The 19,566-nt window shown below is 45.0% G+C and overlaps 1 protein-coding gene across 1 annotated transcript in view; it reads left to right on the top strand.

The window, feature by feature from the left end:
• The first annotated feature begins 680 nt into the window (after positions 1-680).
• Positions 681-19,566, top strand: part of LOC140409189 (endothelial lipase-like) — a 38,795-nt gene continuing 19,909 nt past the window's right edge. Inside the window, exons 1-3 of the mRNA XM_072497427.1 lie at positions 681-977; positions 13,670-13,866; positions 15,336-15,515. Coding sequence (XP_072353528.1) covers positions 881-977; positions 13,670-13,866; positions 15,336-15,515 — 474 coding nt within the window. The 5' untranslated portion in view covers positions 681-880. The remainder of the gene's footprint in view (positions 978-13,669; positions 13,867-15,335; positions 15,516-19,566) is intronic.

Here is a 19,566-nt window from a genome sequence, read left to right as displayed (position 1 = left end):
TTTCCCACATTACCTGCCGTACGGGACAGAAACCTGTTTCGGCACCTGTCTGCAGGGCAGGTGTCTCCTGAGGAGCTGTACGGAGTGTGCAGTCTAGAAATGACTTCAATCCCGAGTCACAGGGATTTTCCTTCATTAACCAACTCCCCACCCACACACACACACAATCACTACGTTATATTTTCACAGTAACTTCATTGCAGTGTTAATGTATGCCTACGTGTGACAATAATAAAATTAACTCTTTGTTGCACTAATCACAAAGGACAATTCTTTTTTTTTAAAAAGACCTTAACATACGGCGGGAAAGGTGGGTACATCAGATCGTTATTTGCTTTTATTTGGTCATAAACTAACATATGTTGTCCCTGTATGAATATACACAACTTTATTCAACTTTCAAAGAAGTCCAGCTTTTCCAGTGCAAACCATTGCAACCTGACGTGGTTATGATTCAGGCGGATGAGAAGATTATGAATATGCCTGGATTTTTTTTCCCCAGCCCCATTTCTCACCCACCAGATGACTTGGGAATATTTGGCAGCAACTCGGCTCTGAGTATCATTTCCTATTCAATATGCAGTCTCCACCTCCCCGGGGCTCGACCAATGGCAAACACCAAAAATGGAATAAATTAGCCAAATAGCCATCTGCCGATTAGTCGGATGACTGGAAAATATCTGCTTAAAAAGCTGGCTGCGGGGAGCTGAGCATGCAAAACAATTGTCACAAGGTGGCTGCACAAGTTTGAACTGACTGCCAGGGTCTTTTTGGAGATCAGTGGGGCCGGGGCTGATTCTTCTATTAAACAGCACAATAACAGTTAAGAATCCACCTTTTGCAAAACGAAAACGCGCCCGACCATCAGTGAGGTGTCTGAATGAAGGCGATGACTAGCTTCACGTTGTGTCTCAGTCTGCTATCTCTGTTATCTACCGGCTTCTCAGAAAGACATTCCAAGGACGCAGTTACCTCTGGTAAGAATGCATTTTAAAGTTATTTCGAAGCGCTCTGCAGATTTTTTAAACCCTGTGGTTAAACAGTAACAGTGTTGGAAACTTTTCCTGCAGTCACATTTCAAGCTCGTGAAATTGACATCTCTGGGGGGGGGGGGGGGGGCCCAGCCCAGCCCAGCCCAGCCCAGCCCAGGCTCCCACTGTGCTCTGGCTATCATATATGTATGGTCCGCTTGATTCAACTTTTTATCCATCTCGGGACTGCTCTATGGGGCCTTTTATCCTGATTTGTCATTTTGCTTTCAAAATAAACCCAAGTTCCACAAAAGATCACAGAAAGATGATAGAGCAGGTGAATACTTTCACCCCTGGATTGATTCTCTGCTCACAGCTTCGGGACTTGACTGGTGGGTCGCTGCACAGGTAACCAATGACCTTCCAGCCCCCTGTGCCTTTCTGGAGTCGGTCAGAGATACAGCGGTGCACTGCCATTCAGACATGGTTCTATTTGCCCAGAAAGGTTTCTGCAGCCGCCAGCATCTCCTGAAATGCTCTTCTCCGCTGGCCGAGTGGCTGAATCGGCCGGGTTGGGGAGGTTTAAGTCGAAGTTTGGAAAGGATCGACCAAAATTAAGGCCTATTATTGAAAAAAAGACAAGGTGGTCAGCAGATTTCACAGTAACTTCATTGCAGTGTTAATGTAAGCCTGTTTGTGACACTAATAAAGATTTTTGTTATTATTAAATGGAGCAAAACCCGAGCTGGGCTTTTAAAAGTAAATATCCGGAAAGAATCCACATTAGAATAGAAAACAACCCCAAAGAGAGCAGCAGTGATTTACAAAGGGGGGAATAAGGCGGGAGGTGGGGGAGAAGAAAGTGAGAACATGGGGAAAAGGGGTAAAGGTGACAGAGAGCAGGGAAAAAGGCTGATTTTCCGCGTTGGGGTGAAGGTGATTAGGCTGGCAGTCTGCAACGATGCTGCCCCCTGTAAATGCTGAGCAGTTGTTCGGAAATATCGGCAGCTGAACACGTTTTCTTTTCCAAATTTACACCAGGAGAGTTTTTGAACAGTCTATAACACTTCCAAAACACTTCATCATCTGTAAAGCGCTTTGGGATAATTGTGTAAGAACAAAGTTCCCTTCCCCTGATATTAAAGACTGGGGGGAATTTTTAACAGCACCCCCATGATGATCGGGGAAGGTTTCGGGGGGGGGGGGGCGGTTTACAAACTGGATATTGCTGCTGTGTTTCACTGTGGCAGATTGGGAGGTGCATTGACAGGTAGAACAGTTCTCATTCATATTGAAAGCAGACTTGCATTGGGAGGGATTCACATTTAATGCTGGTCGGCTCTTTTCCAAGGAGACTATCTCCCTTTTTATTGTCTGTCCTACCATATCCCACTCTTTTCCCGCGATTTTTGCCTCCTTCCTCTCAATGCGATTAACCTCAACCCCCCCCCCCCCTCCCCCCGAAGTTGGGGCTCAGAAAGGTGAGCAGATTGAAGAGGTCTCCTTCACGGTGCACAGGGGAGTCTATACTGTCACACGCCAACTCGGCACAGAGCGAAATTGCACACCAACTCTGCTGCATAGGATTCAGGTGGCTCCAGGCTGCCAAAGAAATCCGGAACCGTAGAAAAGTTACTGAAAGAGGTCAGTCAGCTCAATGAGTCTGTGCGGGTCAAAAATGAAAGAGCAAAAGAATCTGATGGCTTTAAATCAGGAAACTGGACAGTGAATCTGTAAGCATGCACACAATGGACCAGAGCATTGTAACCACCCCAAATGGGCCACGTACTCATCCCCATGGCATAACGGTGGTGCCCACCATGATGGTAGCCAGAAGATAACTATGGGCAGCACGGTAGCATAGTGGGTAGCACTGTTGCTTCACAGCTCCAGGGTCCCAGGTTCGATGCCCGGCTTGGGTCACTGTCTGTGTGGAGTCTGCACGTTCTCTCCGTGTCTGCGTGGGTTTCCTCCGGGTGCTCCGGTTTCCTCCCACAAGTCCCGAAGGTCGTGCTGTTCGGTAATTTGGACATTCTGAATTCTCCCTCAGTGTACCCGAACAGGTACCGGAATGTGGCGACCAGGGAATTTTCACAGTAACGTCATCGCAGTGTTAATGTAAGTCTACTTGTGACAATAAAGATTATTATTTATTATTATATTTAGAAGGAGGGCTGTGACTGCTTCCATGGTAACTAACTGCTGCCGTGGAAGCCCGGGCAGCTGCCACCTTGGCACTGGGGGGCAGCGTTGACAAGGGCTTTCAGTGTGTCACATCACCCCAGCACTCCGGAACTGAGGATGGCAACGGCTTCATCAATGACGCCGCTGCTGTTTCCTCTCGCGGTGACCATGTTTGTGACCCCCACCACTCACTCTACCCTTGTTAGTGCCACACAGTCAGCTGGGTCAGACCTGCTCTGTGCTCTGACCTATGTTTAGATGCTGCAGCCAGGCCTTTAAGGTCACGGCCACCCCAAGTGTCCTTAAAGGAAGCTCAGCCAACCTCCACTTCCCAAACTGTCGGCACTGGGGAAACCCTTCATAGGAATACTGGGATAATTAAACAAGCTTTCCCCAAGGCCTTGTTTTGGAACAGTGTGGTTATTTCTGATAGAGTTCAGTTGTTTGATAAATCAACTTTTTGTTTTGTATTTGATGTTGAGATTTCTATTGGAGTGAATTGAGGGGAAAACTTACTGGGCTGGACAGAAGAAAGACAAAGCATGGAGATAAGAATGGTAATGGTAAGGGTTGTGGGACTGTTGGCGTATTGGAGGGTGGGGTGGGGGGTAGGAAGTATGGTTCATGTGAGGCATTCTGATTAGCTGCTGTTTCAGAGCTCTGGGGGTTGGGGCACCAGTAACCCATACTCTTCATCCAGCTCCTTATCCTCCTACACTGCCTACTCATGTTACACCTCCTGCTCACTTCTTGCTGCCCAGGTGGTAACAGGTGCAGGGCCCTCACGATGAGCGGCACGGTAGCACAGTGGTAGCACAGTTGCTTCACAATTCCAGGGTCCCAGGTTCGATTCCCGGCTTGGGTCACGGTCTGTGTGGATTTTGCATGTTCTCCCCGTGTCTGCGTGGGTTTCCTCTGGGTGCCCCGGTTTCCTCCCACAGTCCAAAGATGTGCAGGTTAGGTGGATTGGCCATGATAAATTGCCTTTAGGTTAGGTGGGGTTACTGGGTTATGGGGATAGGGTGGATGTATGGCCTTGGGTAGGGTGCTCTTTCCAAGAGCCGGTGCAGATTTGATGGACCGAATGGCCTCCTTCCACTCTGTAGATTCTATTAATTTTATGAAAGTTGTGGAGTTAAATTTGGATATAGTCTCATGGATATACTGAAATGCTCCTCCTGGATGATCCAGGCAGCGGAAGGATTCCTTCAGTATGTCAACTCTATGCTGGATGATCTTTCCGGTGGTAGCTTGGTTCTCAGTGAGCTCAGTAGCCTTGCGCAGGCTCCCAACAGGAGGTAGTAACCAAATCAAGAGGTGACAGCTCTTGTTACGCTGTAACCAGCCAGTGACCTGGTGACCTGGTTGGAACAAAGGCAGCACAGAAGACTGATGGATGATGTGCTGCCTGTGGTTGCAAACTGCACGAATATTGAGGAAATGGATTATTTTTCTACTGAGAACGTTGCCAGGTTTATGTTTGAAATCACACAAGGCAATGTGGATCCTTGGAGAAGTGAACCTGCATTGCATCTAAAACAGAACATTGGCTCAACCTGCCATGGGAAAGGGATGGGGGTATTTCTTCTGACGTAGAGAGCCTCTGTCACTCCCTGATACACTGCTGGCTTGCAAAATGTGAGAGGTCACTGACGTAACCTGCTGCAACTTGAAAGGAGGCCTGGTATAAAAGTTAGTACAAGTTAGCACAGTGACCTTGGCAGCTACAGGCAGGGATGAGCACAGTAAGAAGTCTTACAACACCAGGTTAAAGTCCAACAGGTTAACCTGTCCAACCTGGCATGTCCACATCACAGGCAGGGATGTTAGAGCCCTGGCATAATTGTTACGACAGGAGGTAAAATAGCTGGAATATAGTGTGCAGTTTTGGTCTCCTTATCTGAGGAAGGCATTCTTGTTATGGAGGAGGTGAAAAATGAAATGAAAATGAATGAGATGAAATTGAAAAATGAAAATCGCTTATTGTCACAAGTAGGCTTCGAATGAAGTTACTGTGAAAAGCCCCTAGTCGCCACATTCCAGCGCCTGTTCGGGGAGGCTGGTACGGGAAGGTGGTAGGTGAAGAGAAGGTTTACCAGATTGATTGGCAGAATTGACGGATGAGAGATTGAGTTGGTTAGGATTGTATTCACTGGAGTTCAGAAGAATGAGGGGGAATCTCATAGAAACCTATAAAATTCTAACAGGACTAGACAGGGTAGATGCAAGAAGGATGTTCCCGATGGTGGGTGTGTCCAGAACCAGGTGTAATAGCCTGAGGATACGGGTAGACCATTTAGGACAGAGAAGAGGAGCAATTTCTTCACCAGAGTGTGGTCGGCCTGTGGGATTCGTTACACAGGAAGTAGTTGAGGCTAAAACATTGCATGTTTAAAGGAGCAGTTAGATAGAGCACTTGGGGTGAAGGGGATCAAAGGATATGGGGGGGAAGGCAGGGTAAAGCTATTGAGTTGGATGATCAGCCATGATCTTAATGAATGGCAGAGTGGATTTGAAGGGCTGAATGGCCTCCTCCTGCTTCTATTTTCTTTGTTTCATTGACCACTTGCTGTATGATGCAAAGGTACCTGAGACATTCCTACTCACTGAAGTTTATGTAGGAGAATATATGATGGGGTTGCTGTAGTTTGAGAGCTTACGGACCTTGGGGACACTGATGCTCCATACTTTTCCCACTGCTCCTTGTTCTCCCACACTGCCTCCTCTTGCTCCCCCTCCTGCAACACGTTTTGCTGCCCATGTGATGATACCCAGTGTCCATCACCCCTTTTCTCTGAGCTAATCCTGTTCTTCCCCATTTTTCTTGTTGCCCCCCCTCCTCCAGCTCAAAGGCCCGCGCATAACTGCAGTAAAATTGGTTGGAAGGCAGAGAAAATCTACAGAGTAATATTCTCAGCGGTCAGAATGAAGTTTGTGCAGTCAAAAAACAATCCAAAAGCATCTAGAAGTTGGCCTCAGCCTAATTTGCAAGTGGCTCTTTAAGGAGCACTGTTCATGTGGCCAGTCTGGTGTTGAGGCAGATGAATATCCGAAAGATGTAGTGTTAGGTGACTTGGACGTTCTGAATTCTCCCTCTGTGTACCCGAACGGGCACCAGAATGTGGCGAATAGGGGATTTTCACAGTTAGTTCATTGCAATGTTAATATAACGTGGATAGCACTGTTGCTTCACAGCGCCAGGGTCCCAGGTAAGATTCCCCGCTGGGTCACTGTCTGTGCGGAGTCTGCACGTTCTCCCCGTGTCTGCGTGGGTTTCCTCCGGGTGCACCGGTTTCCTCCCACAGTCCAAAGACGTGCAGGTTAGGTGGATTGGCCATGATAAATTGCCCTTAGTGACAAAAAGGTTAGGAGGGTTATTGGGTTACGGGGATAAGGTGGAAGTGACGGCTTAAGTGGGTCGGTGCAGACTCGATGGGCCGAATGGCCTCCTTCTGCACTGTATGTTCTATGTTCTAAGTTCTATGTATAAGCCGACCTGTGACACCGATAAAGATTATTATTATCAGAAAAAGCCCCAGCAACAGGTTTAAGGACCCTAATTTGATTGTTTCAGTTATAATTTTAAATTTAAGGACCCTAACTTGATTGTTTCAGCCATAATTTTAAATTATCTGCCACGTGCCCAGGTACCTGGAGCAGCCCAATACAATATCTGCGGCAGTGCATTTCTGATGTGTGCATGTTCTCCGACCACCGCATTGGATTCTTAGGAATCTGTCACATACCAGAAAAGCTGGTTCAGCCCTAACAATTTTCCCGGTACTGAGCTTAATGTTAAACTATTCTAACCAGCCAGATCAGCTGAAAAGTTTGAAACCTAAGCATCCATAACATTTTTAGCCTGTAAGATTTGAACCAACATTAATAAAGAAGATGACCTTCTTTCGCCTAATTTAAACTTCTACAGTTCAAAGTCCAAGCTTAGCTCATCTTCAGAGCTGAGGCCACTGCTCCCAAACTTTAATGTTCAACCAGCACGTAATATTCTGGGAAGGTGAGTAAGTTTCAACAAATTGCTCCATGTCCTGAACAAACAGGCCTCAAACCTTCTGAAAAATCAGGGAGGTACAGACACCACAGAACTTTAAGGGGCGGAGGGGGAGGTCAATATCTGACTTCATGAGGGGACTTTGCCTGGTATGGTCCTCATTTAGCTCTCTAATTCTGGTCGCACACCTCTTCAAGTCATGCATTTTGATCTACAGCTGGGGTAAAATGGAATCAAGTCTGACAGTAAACGCTGTAACAGAGCAATGCGGGACCTTTAAGGAAGAGATGATTCAGATAGAGGCTCGGTACATTCCAACAAGGGCAAAAGTAGGGGACAGAAAACAGGACTCCTTGAATGACGAGAAAGATAGATTGAGATGAAACAAAAAACAGAGCTTGCATGAAACATGTCAGAAGAATGCTTTAAGTGAGAACTGGGTCAAATACAATGGGTTGAGGTGGGAGGTGAAGAGGAAGATAAAACTGGCAAAGAGAGAATATGAGAATGGAATGTAGCCAACATAAAAGAGAACTCAAAAATCTTTCACTAACAAGTAAATAGTAAGCAGGTAGTAAGAGATAGAGTGGTCCCTATTAAAAGTGCTACATGCTTAGAGGCACAGGGCCAAGCTAGAATACATTGTGAGTGCTTTGTATCGGTGTTTACTAAGGAAGATATATCTGACAAAATATCGGTAGTAGTGGAGATACAGAGGAAATGGATAGTGTGAAAATTAGAAGAGAAGGGTAGAGATATCACCTGCTCTGGATGGCTTGCATCCCAGGTTGCTCAAGGAAGTGGGGGTCAAGCTAACAGATGACCTTGCCATAATCATCCAATCTTCCTGACATTTAGGGGAGGTGCTGGAGGCCTGGAGAGTAAATGTGATACCCTTATTCGAGAAGGGCCGAAAGGCTTACTCCTGCTCCTCAGTCCTATGTTCCTAAGAAAGGATACAAGCATTGTCCTAGCAACTACAGGCCAGGTGGCAGAAAATATTAAGAAAGTGGTTAACGAAGTATATGATATCGTGGGCTTCATAAATAGAGGCATTCAGTAAAAAAAGCAGGAGGCTTTGCTGAACCTTTATAAAGCTCTGGTTAGCATACTGCATCCAGTTCTGGGTCACCACACTTTGGGAAAGACATAAAGGTTCTTGAGAGTGTGGAGTGCATTGCCCAGAATGGTGACCGTGGGTGATTGGGACCTTTGGGGGAGAAGCTGGGGATAGAGGGAGGTACAGACACCACAGAACTTTAAGGGGCGGAGGGGGAGGTCAATATCTGACTTCATGAGGGGACTTTGCCTGGAGGTGACCTCCCCACTTCCTGCCCAACATCCATCTCTTTTTCAGGCTTCCCACATGGAAGTTCAATCCTCCCACCAGCCTTAAAAGTGAGGCTAGGTGGGAAATAGCCCTTAAGTGGCCAAAACTGGAGAAGAGCTCCCCCCCCACCCCAAACTACCGTCGGTGGGGGAGTATGAAATTCTGGACTATGGCTCTATCTCACCTCCTTTTTCTCCTTTAAGATACTCTCTTTAGATGTACGTTTTTGTGCCAGCTTTTGTTCTAATGCCCCGGTCTCAGGCCTGGTGTCATTTGTTTGTCTGACTACACCCCTGTGAAATGTCTTGGGATTTTTTACAATGTCAGTGGTGTTGTTTGTTTTCAAATTGTTGTTGTCGTAATATTTGTCCGACATGGCCATTTTCTGAACGTGGGCCTTTGCCAGGTGTGCTAACTACGTGGTCCTAACTATTTGAAGTCTCGGAGCAGAGTCTGACTAACCTGATAGCTACGTGTATAGGATACCAGTGTGGGCATCAGTCTTAGTGATCAGTTGCAGAATCTATGTTATTTCTTCTTCCCTAACCTAGAAAGACACTAACTGGAATCAGCTCTAATGCCCACTCGCTGATAACAACTATAGCAACTCAGCAAAACCTGAGATCTCACTGCTCTAAGGCTAAGTTGTACAGTGAGCTGAGACATCAGGATAACTCCCAGGAAGTCACAATTCAAAATAGCTCTTTCTCATCAAGGCAGGAGTTTGCCCCTGTTTGCATTGGGTAGTTAGTGAAATTAAATTATGAGAAATGATGCTCCGAGTAAAATGTGAATCAATGGGTGGCTGTGAATTTGGAAATGGAAGAAATCAAATCATACGCTGAGGTTTCAAGATAATTTATCAGATGATAATGTTGCTTTAAATGATACATTCTGGAGCTGAATTGGCTGCCAGTTAAACATGTGCTAGTGCCTGCTTTGACATCTACATGTGGGAATCAAAACAGATGCTTCTTGTCACAGCGATGCAGCATCGAATTTCCAAAGAGTAACAATGAACTCCATGCTCCGGAGCTCACTGTATGCAAAGGCTGTCCCTGGCTTCCTGGAAGAGCGTAGTGCTAATCGTAGTTTATGTAGATCTATCTTTCTCTCTTCAAGATACTGGCTCTTGCTACAGCCAGTTTCCTTTGGGAGAGGCTGACCTCTAACATTGAACAAAGTGGAAATTTTCACGAAATGTGTTGAGAGAGTGTCTGAATGTCATTCAGCCTTGGGAGAAAGCGCAGTCATGCCCAATTCTTTTTCCCAATATCCTGATATGTGAACCTTCCAGCAAAGTCTGCTGAATGACAATCAAGAGTTGGAATTTTGGTTTACTTTTCCCCACTTGAGCTTCAGGAATGAGCAGCTAACTACAGCACATTGACCTTTCTCTGACTGAGATTAATTAATTTGAATTTCAATCTAGAACTGCATTGCTCAGTTCCATATCAAGCAGTGCATTCCAGTCTTGATATCTTAATGACAAAAGTAAAACATTCTTTTGTATATATTGTATCATGGTATTGGCTTCTTTCTGTGATGGCACTTAGTGTTGAGAGCCAGATTCATTTGCAATAACAATTGTCCATTGATACAATGCAGCCTTATGCCCCTCAAGGGATGAAGAGGATAAGAAAATCTAAGTGTTGACACAATAGTTTTGAAATACAGACACTGGGGTTAATTCTGGCTAAAGGCGATTGTATAACATGGGGAATAGCGAACTCACACCTGTTTTACAATATTCTGAATCAGGACAGATGTTGGACAGCTCTTGGGCTCATTATTAGCTGTTTTGCAATATCACAACAAACCAAAATTACCTCATTGAGTCCGATTAGGTATATAAAGGAAGAGATCAAGCCATTAAATTAAGATGCAACTGTTTACTCTACCACCTTCTGAAATCAATGGCACAGGACCTAAGCAGTAGTCAAAAAATATTAGCAAAGACTTTCATTTCAATCAGCGTGACCTGTTACCATAATATTTGGACGTGCACTCGAGGTGATGGGAAATGAAAGCTCATTTCTAGGAATGGTTTGAGATTTTGAACCATGGAAAAAATTTAGCCAGGAAGAATTCAAAAATGTAGTAATTGCAACCTGCCCTCCTCCCCCTCCAACCTCCAGTTCTAAAGTGCTGACAGTTGATTGCACCTTAGTTTATCTTTCTTTGTTCCTTCCTGCCCAACCTCCTCCCCTAGGTGAAACACTCCTTTGTAAGGCGTTCAGTTCAGTAGCTCAGTTTGAGTCTGGCTAGCTCATTATAAATAGACTGGATTAAGTTGACAGGAACGACAAAGTAGAAATATTTCAGATGAGTCAGCCTTTTACTGTATGTGTTGTGTAATGTAGTGGTGGTTGGTGGTCGGTGATATTAATATCGGGTGCCAATTCTGCATTCAACTGCCCCTCGTCATCTGTTTCTTCTTCCACTGTTTAGTTTTTTTGATCAATCTTGTTCACTATTCACTCCATGCCCTTAGGATGCTGGCTCTTTGTCGCTCTCTGAGTAAATCGTACCCAGCTTCACTCTCCCACATTGCAGAATGAATGGGCAGCACGGTAACACAGTTGTTAGCACTGTGGCTTCAGAGCGCCAGGTTCCCAGGTTCGATTCCCGGCTTCGGTCACTGTCTGTGCGGAGTCTGCATGTTCTCCCCATGTGTGCGTGGGTTTCCTCCGGGTGCTCCGGTTTCCTCCCCCAATCCAAAGCCGTGCAGGTTAGATGGATTGGACATTCCAAAATTGCCCTTAGTGTTCAAAAAGGTTAGGAGGGGTTATTTGGTTACGGGCATAGGGTGGAAGTGAGGGCTTAAAGTTATTCGGTGCAGACTTGATGGGCTGAATGGCCTCCTTCTGCACTGTATGTTCTATGTTCTTTGAATGGGCTCCTATCTGAGCCTATTCAGTGTGAGCTGGTGCACTATATGACTGAAGCACGAGACGCTGTCCTCGGCCAATGTCCTGAGGCCATGGAAGAGCACTCTATTTGGAATCTCTCCCTCCAGGAGAAACTTTGGCATCCCAATGTTTGTTCACACAGCAGTTTGTTGCGATCTAGGATGCTCTGGCTGGCGGAACACTATGGTGATTTGTTTTTATTCTTTCAAGGGATGTGTGCATCCCTGGCTAGGCCAGCATTTAATGTCCATCCCTAATTGCCCTTGGGAAGGTGGTGGGGAGTGGCGATGGTAGTGGGTACATACTTGAAGGGAAAATAAATTACTGGGCTATGAGAAAGGAACAGTGGGATGGGGCGAATTGGATAGTTTTAGTAAAGAGCTGGCATGGATACGAGGGGTGAAGTAATCTCCTTCTGTGCTATTTGCTTCTATAATTCTACGAACTGCTGCTTATCTGAGATTGACCAAATTTTGCATTTGAGACCTCCTCTGCCTATTGGCCTCAGTGTGGATTTTTCATGTGATAACATAACATGTTATGAAATCAACATTAAAGGATAACTGATTAGGATCCAATCACTAGAGGTTTATCGAATGGTAACAGCCAACTATTGGGGACTAATAAAATATTCCTTACTTTAGCACCAACACTTTTGTATAAGCTCATCAAAGATGTTGAAAGTAGTTGGGTATGTGCTTGTCTGTTCATTACTGTTGAACTGAATATAAATTTGATCACCTTTTTTTCTCCCAGCGGTGAATGGAGGAATATATATTCAGAAGTGATTTTATGCTCCCCCTGGATGTGGGTTGGAAGGTGGGGGCATAGGGGTAGGCAAAATCAGGTATCATGGCTGTGGCGCAATGCCCCCCACCTAACTGGCCACCCTGCTCCATGGGTACTTCAACTGCAGCGAGCTGTCACTGCCGAGTGTCCAGGTCGCTCAGCAAAACCTGGCCAACTTTGTGGCTGGGCTGGGAGGTGGGGATCACCTTCTGTGCAGACACCCTGCACCAATTGTAGGTATTTTAAATCCCCCATTCCCCCTCCCGCTGTTGATCTTGGGCCCTCCCAATCCTGTGCCAGGGCCTGCCAACTTGGCTCCGGCAAGACCCCAGAATTACTTGTCAGTCTGGGTTTCACACTGCCCATCCTGGAAACTGCCTGCAGTCCCAGCAACCACCATTCCCATTTGATTGTCCAACAGCTCTCAGAGGTGGGGCAGAAGACCTGTTTCAAGCCAATTAAAGCCTAATGACCCTAAAACATCTGTGGGGCAAACTGGCCAAGTGCAGGTGGGATTGCCATCGACCTTTATGCTGGAAAAGGAGGTAGGGCTGTGGACACCTTGCCCCGGTGTAAAATTCAGCTCTATTTTGACCTTATTCTCCTGTGAAGAATAATTTGCTGGTTCTGGTGCACTGTTCATCAGAACCCAAGCCGCAGAGAATTCTATTAATGTTAACCTGCCCATTATCTGATGTTGATAAATTTGTTCACTTACAGAGGATTTCACTTTTACTTCCGCTTTCCACTACTCTTTCATTTCTCTTGATATTTGCATAGAAACTGCCTTGCCCACTTTAAAAATAGAAGATTTTTGCCACTGATGTCATTTATTGATTATCATGAATTTAATATACAATTCAGAATTCCTAAAGCCCATCGCAGTCCAATTAAAAATTGTGCATATTCCTCATCATGGGTGGCAACTTTAGGTCAGAAAACGGAATTTTTGGAACATTGCCCCATACCGTACAACTTAAATTAGGGATTCTCTTATTTAAATTAGTGAATAATGTCTGTACATCTGACATTGAGTGAGGAAGATCTGCAGCTCAAATTCTCAGACAATTTCAAAATTTATGCAGGCTCGTTTCTAGTTGCAAAGGGAAAAATCAGTGCAGCTTACAAAGCTTGAATGCAATGTTAACCGATAACAGATATAATAGCTTCATATAATATATTCTACAGCATAATTTTAACAACTTCTGTGTCCAATATTGTTCTGCCGTGCCATTTTACTTATCTCCACATAACAACCTAACACAGTCTGATCCAATCTCATTGAGAAGTCAAAAGTCTTTTTTCCCTGTCTCCTTTTGTGTCTCTAGACTATACATAGCCTTGGGGAATAAAACCAGATATCAAAGATTGTGCATGTTGGATTATAATTTCATTATTATTTCATTTTCAGTAGAACTACAACCTTGCACTTAACAGCAATTCCTCAACCTGACCTTTTGCGGCTTTCTTACAGACAAATCGGCTCAGGATGTGATGCATAAAGAAAATATAGGTTGGGATTACAGCAATATTCAGACGAAATTTAACCTTCAGAGCTCAAAACATACAGAGGAAAAAGACTGTGGCATTATTGCAGGTGTGGGTGAGAGTCTGGTGAAATGTAACTTCAACATGACTTCTAAGACATTTGTTATCATCCATGGGTGGACGGTGAGTTGCACAGTCTGCTAACCTTAATCTAATTTCCTCAAAACTGGAGTACTGACTATCTCAGAGATATCATTTCCCTCATAACACAAATATTCAGAGTACTGTTATTGAATGCCACCAAGTAATTCCTTTTGGTGATCACGATTAAAACCCTTAAACATTTACTTTTTGGATGGGCTGAATAAATAGTACCAACATCTGTTCACTGACAATAAGTCAATTCCAAAATCTGGTTTTATTGACCCATTTTCTGCTAAGTCTGGGGAGCAGCCATTTTAAAACAAGGGCATTGATATAGAGTATCTCAATAATTAACATTTTTAGCAAAAATAAAAACATGATTCCTAAAGTTGTTGGAATAGGATAGGTTTTCAAAAACATGTTCCGGATGGCTTGATTTTGTTTTACAAACTTTGATCCTGTTAAAATGAAAAGACTTAAAAGTCCGACATTGACATGTATGTTTAAAACGAGGGTATTGTTTCACAAGTGGGAGTGGGCATTTGCCGCAGCCCTCCTCACCCCAAACTAAACATAGCTCGGGAACTTTGTAATGAATTGTGTGATCCCAATTCCTGCCCAAATCACCAAACTAAAGTGTAGGCAAATCTGGGATCTTCCTTTTATATAGCACCAGCTCGGAATATCCCAAACTTTGATACACGAGGGAATACACTCTGCTCTTCTTTGACTGATACCATGGGATCTTTTACATCAACAGCAGGTAGGCCCCAGTTTAACCAGAAGGCACATTCAACAGTGCAGCACTCCTTTGCCTCACCCAACCTATCTGCAATCTGCTCCACCCTACAATCCTTTGTGATCCCTGCACTCCTTGTTTAGCAACCCTGATTTCAATCGCTTCACCATCAGTGGGGCCTTGGGGCCCCCAGCTCTGGAATTTCCTCCGTAAACCTCTCCACCTCACTACCTTTCTCTCCTCTCTTGACATTCGCTGAACCAGCCTCTTTGAGCACATTTTTGTCACCTGTTCCTATATATCCTGATGGGGTTCGTTCTCATAATTTGTTTGATAGTGCTCCTCTGAAGTACCTTGGGACATTTTACTATCCAAATTTCACTATGTAAATGCAAGGTGCTGATGTGCTTCAACACGGCCACTGGTTCTTGGTTCCCGAGCTTGTTAGTTACAGTTTATATGTTGTGATATACTTGCTACAGAAAGCTCATTATAAACTGCAAGCTGTCCAGCCACCAATGACCAATTAATATTGCAAGAAATAGTGGTCAGCAGATCAGAATGAGGTTGTCTCTTGGAGGCTTTTGGAAGTTTGTAGTCAATTATTGAGGGAGAGCTAAAGCCTATTAACCCCGGGCAGGACTTTACGCAAGAATTAAAAAGCAATGAGTCTAATAACATCTTGTACCTATTGAGACTTCACAGTAAAGTGGCGCCTATCAGTGAAGCTAAAGGAGTGACTTTCTTTAATGATTATCTTTCTTTGTAGACAACTGGGCTGATGGAATCTTGGATGAGCGGTATGGTTAAAGCCCTTAAAAAACAAGAAGTACACGCAAACATCATTGTGGTTAACTGGCTAGAACGTGCACACCAGCTTTACACAGTTGCTGCCAACAACTCCGAGGTGGTTGGAAGAGAGGTTGCTATGTTAGTTGACTGGCTACAGGTAAATTATAAATTATATAATGCACTATACAGCAGAACCCTTCTGTATGTACATCCTTGATCAAAGTTATCTTTTTAAAGTTGATTATCATTGCTGTTGCTTGCACGGCTAGAATTGATACAGTTTCCAATGTGCTGATGTCAACTAGATGCACACTGCTGTAAGGCATATTGAGAAGGCTAATGTCCAGCAAAAATGTGTTCAAATCAAATCTGAAAAGGCGGTGCAGACCTTGAGGAGTGACCTGGGATACAGGAAAAGTGCTAATTTGTTTTCCTAAGCCCTGGCAGTGTGAGAAATGTTTAAGTGCGAGAAATTGAGAAGTGGCAGGCTAATGGCCTATGGATGAGCCATCACAGATGAGCGAGATTTTCTTTATAACCTGGTGTGCGCACAGGTCATTGCAGATCAACCGGGATCTGAAACCATGGTTGACTTTCTTTTTTTGTATTTCTGACCTCTCTAAACTAGTTTACTGAGGTTGACCAGAAATTGAACCTGATATTTTCTGTTCTATGTGACTGTGCTGGGATGAGAAGATCCGAGAAAATATACAGCTGTTTTATAAAAGCAGAGAAGGCTAAGGCAAAGCCTGATTGGGATGTACAAAGTTTTTAAAATATAAATTTAGAGTACCCAATTCCTTTTTTCCAATTAAGAGACAATTTAGCATGGCCAATTCACCTAGCCTGCACATCTTTTGGTTATGCGGGTGAGACCCACGCAGACACGGGGAGAATGTGCAAACTTCCTGGGGCCGGGACCCGAACCTGGGTCCTCGGCGCCGTGAGGCAGCAGTGCTAACCACTGCACCACTGTGCTGCCCCGAGATATACAAAGTTGATGAGTTTTAATAAGATATATAAATAAAGAACTTACATTTAAAAATCATCTTTCCTGACCTTAGGATGCCTCAACGTGCTTTATAGCCTTGGATAAACATGATGCGTAATGTAGGAAATGATGAAAGTCCATCTATAATTAGAGGGCATAAATTTACCACAGTCACCAAAATAATGAAAGCAAGGATTAATGAGATTTATTTTTATGTGGAAAATTGTTGGGATATGGAATGCCCCATCTGAAACAATGTCAGATACAGAGGCCAGAATTGTCCAGCCATTGCAATTCACTTTTCCTGCTGGTAGTCAATCCCCACCCGTGAGTTTACCGGCTGCATGGAGTGGCTTCAATGGGAAATCCCATTGGCAAGCGTTGGGAGTGTAGAATCCCACCGCCAGCGAACAGCGCACCACCGAGAAACACGCGGTTGGGTGACTGGAGAATCCAGCCCAGAATTGATAATAGCGTTTAAAGGAAATTAGTTAACTATTTGGAGAAGAAAAACATAAAAGGGAAAATGTTAGCGGAATGAACTAGTTGGCAACCCCTTTACAAAACTGCATTGGGGCTTGTCCAAATGTGCTCCCTTGTTTTGAAGTTTATATAGTGCCACACTATTCATTTCTATCTGATCAGGGCTCTGATTAAGCTCCTCATTTGAAACATCGCACATCTGATGGTGCATCAGTCTCGAAACACTGTGGATTATGGTCTAGATTAGTGGATCTCAAACAGGAATTTGCAGATCCCTAGTGATCAGCAGAGACCGTGAAGAGGGGATCCATGAGACAGATGGGCAACTGCCCAGGATACCGTGGTTAAGCATACGCTAGTGACTGGCAGCCGGAGAGATAATTTGCACCCCATTTTCCCCTCTCTCCAGGCTCCAGCACTCTCTGAGTTCCTGCTCTATCCAGGCTCCTGCTCCCTCTGGGCTTCTGCTATCTTTGGGCTCCTGCTCTCTCTGGGCTCCAGCTCTCTCTGGGCACCTGCCCTCTCTGGGCTCCTGCCCTCTCTGGGCTCCTGCCCTCTCTGGGCTCCTGCCCTCTCTGGGCTCCTGCCCTCTCTGGGCTCCTGCCCTCTCTGGGCTCCTGCTCTCTCTGGGCTCCTGCTCTCTCTGGGCTCCAGCTCTCTCTGGGCTCCAGCTCTCTCTGGGTTCCAGCTCTCTTTGGGCTCCAGCTCTCTCTGGGCTCCAGCTCTCTCTGGGCTCCTGCTCTCTCTGGGCTCCTGCTCTCTCTGGGCTCCTGCTCTCTCTGGGCTCCAGCTCTCTCTGGGCTCCAGCTCTCGTTGGGCACCTGTTCTCTCTGGGCTCCTGCTCGCTCTGGGCTCCTGCTCTCTCTGGGCTCCAGCTCTCTCTGGGCACCTGCTCTCTCTGGGCTCCTGCTCTCTCTGGGCTCCTGCTCTCTCTGGGCTCCAGCTCTCTCTGGGCACCTGCTCCCTCTGGGCTCCAGCACTCTCTGAGCTCCTGCTCTCTCTGAGCTCCTGCTCTCTCTGGGCTCCAGCTCTCTCTGGGCTCCAGCTCTCTCTGGGCTCCAGCTCTCTCTGGGCTCCAGCTCTTTCTATGCCCCTGCTCTCTCTGACTTCCACCTTTTTGGCCTCCTGTTCTCTCTCTGCTGTCATTTGAAAAGGTGTACTTCAACAAAAGATGTTTGGTTTGAGCATGCCTTCCAGTTGTGGAGTGGGATTTGAACACAGCCCTTTGATTCAGAGATGAGAGTATTGCATTACAGGCCCGGCTGACTCTGAATGCATTCTGTTGCAGTGTTATCATCAATGCCTAAGAGTAGGTTGTGACCACAACCGTCTTAATGTCTTTTGCGATATCAGCAAATGAAATAAATTATCCAAACACTTGTCTTATTGCTGAATATGATCAGTAATTTTAAAGCCAACCCAATTGGAATCTGGGAAGATTAGAGAAGGAGCTCACCAAAGCTCTTTGGCCTGCACTTTCCATACCCACAACCGCCACCATGTAGGACAGTAGGCACATGGGAACAGCACCACCTGCAAGTTCCCCTCCAAGCCACTCAGCATCATGACTTGGAAATATATCACCGTTCCTGGGATTTCGACCCGTTCAAGTCCATGGCATTAAACTTAGCTTTACTTAGCGAGGCCGTAAGGCTGACTGGTGCGAATAATGGGAATATCACTTATGTAGTGATATTCTATCCTGAAGCAAAAGAGGCAGAGTGTAATAAAGACAGAAAATGCTGGGAAAACTCAACAGGTCTGGCAGAACCTGTGGAGCGAGAAACAGTTACCATTTCAACTCAAATATGATTCTTCTTCTAAACCCGTTAAGTTTTTAAGAAGAGTCCTATTGGACTTAAAACATCAACATCTGCTTCTCTCTCCACAGATGCTGCCAGGCCTGTTGAGTTTTTCCAGCATTTTCTGTTTTTATTTCAGATTTCCAGCATCTGCGGTATTTTGCTTTTATTTGAGAGGCAGAATGGAATGCTTGCCCCTGAAGCAAGAACTGGAAATGTTCTTTAATGATGATCCTTCATGTGGATTAAAGCAAAAATTCTGGACTCAAAAGAAAACCTTATGTTCGTGAAGGAATAATTGTTTCCAATGTTGCATGTTAACATTTTGATTCTTAAAGAACTTTCATTTACGTAGCATCTTTCATTCCCTTGGGATATGCCAAAGCACTTTACAGCATTTAATATTTATTACACTTTGCAGCAATTTACAGTATTTAGTTTTCAAATGAAGTCACTGGAATGACATCAGAAAATGCAGCAGCCAATCTATGCGCAGCAAGGGTTACAAGCAGCAATGTATTTGTGGTGATAGATGAAGAATAAGAGTTGGTCAGAGCATGAGGCAAACTCCCCTGCAGAGAGTGCCATGGAATCTAACATTCACATGCACAGGGGGACACTGGCTAAACATCTCTCATCTGGAACAATGCAGTCCTTCCTCAGTGCTGCACTATATCGTCAGCCTTCATTAGGAGGGCAAGTCTTGGAGTGGGACATGAATCCACCAACCTGGGACACAGAGTTGAACCAGGCTGATATTTAACAGCCACTAATCTCTGTGTGACTTCTGTAAGGTTGAAGGCCAGATAATCATGGATGTGGGCTTCTTTCCATGCAACCTGCCAATGCCACCCTGCAAACAACTGGCAGCAGGTAAAATTGCAGCAGATTCAATTGATTATTGCAGTTGGATGAAAGGATTAAACTGATCC

This window comes from Scyliorhinus torazame, chromosome 3 (genome assembly GCF_047496885.1).
Source record: "Scyliorhinus torazame isolate Kashiwa2021f chromosome 3, sScyTor2.1, whole genome shotgun sequence".
Lineage (NCBI taxonomy): Eukaryota > Metazoa > Chordata > Chondrichthyes > Carcharhiniformes > Scyliorhinidae > Scyliorhinus > Scyliorhinus torazame.
This window is presented reverse-complemented; position numbering and strand designations above follow the sequence as displayed.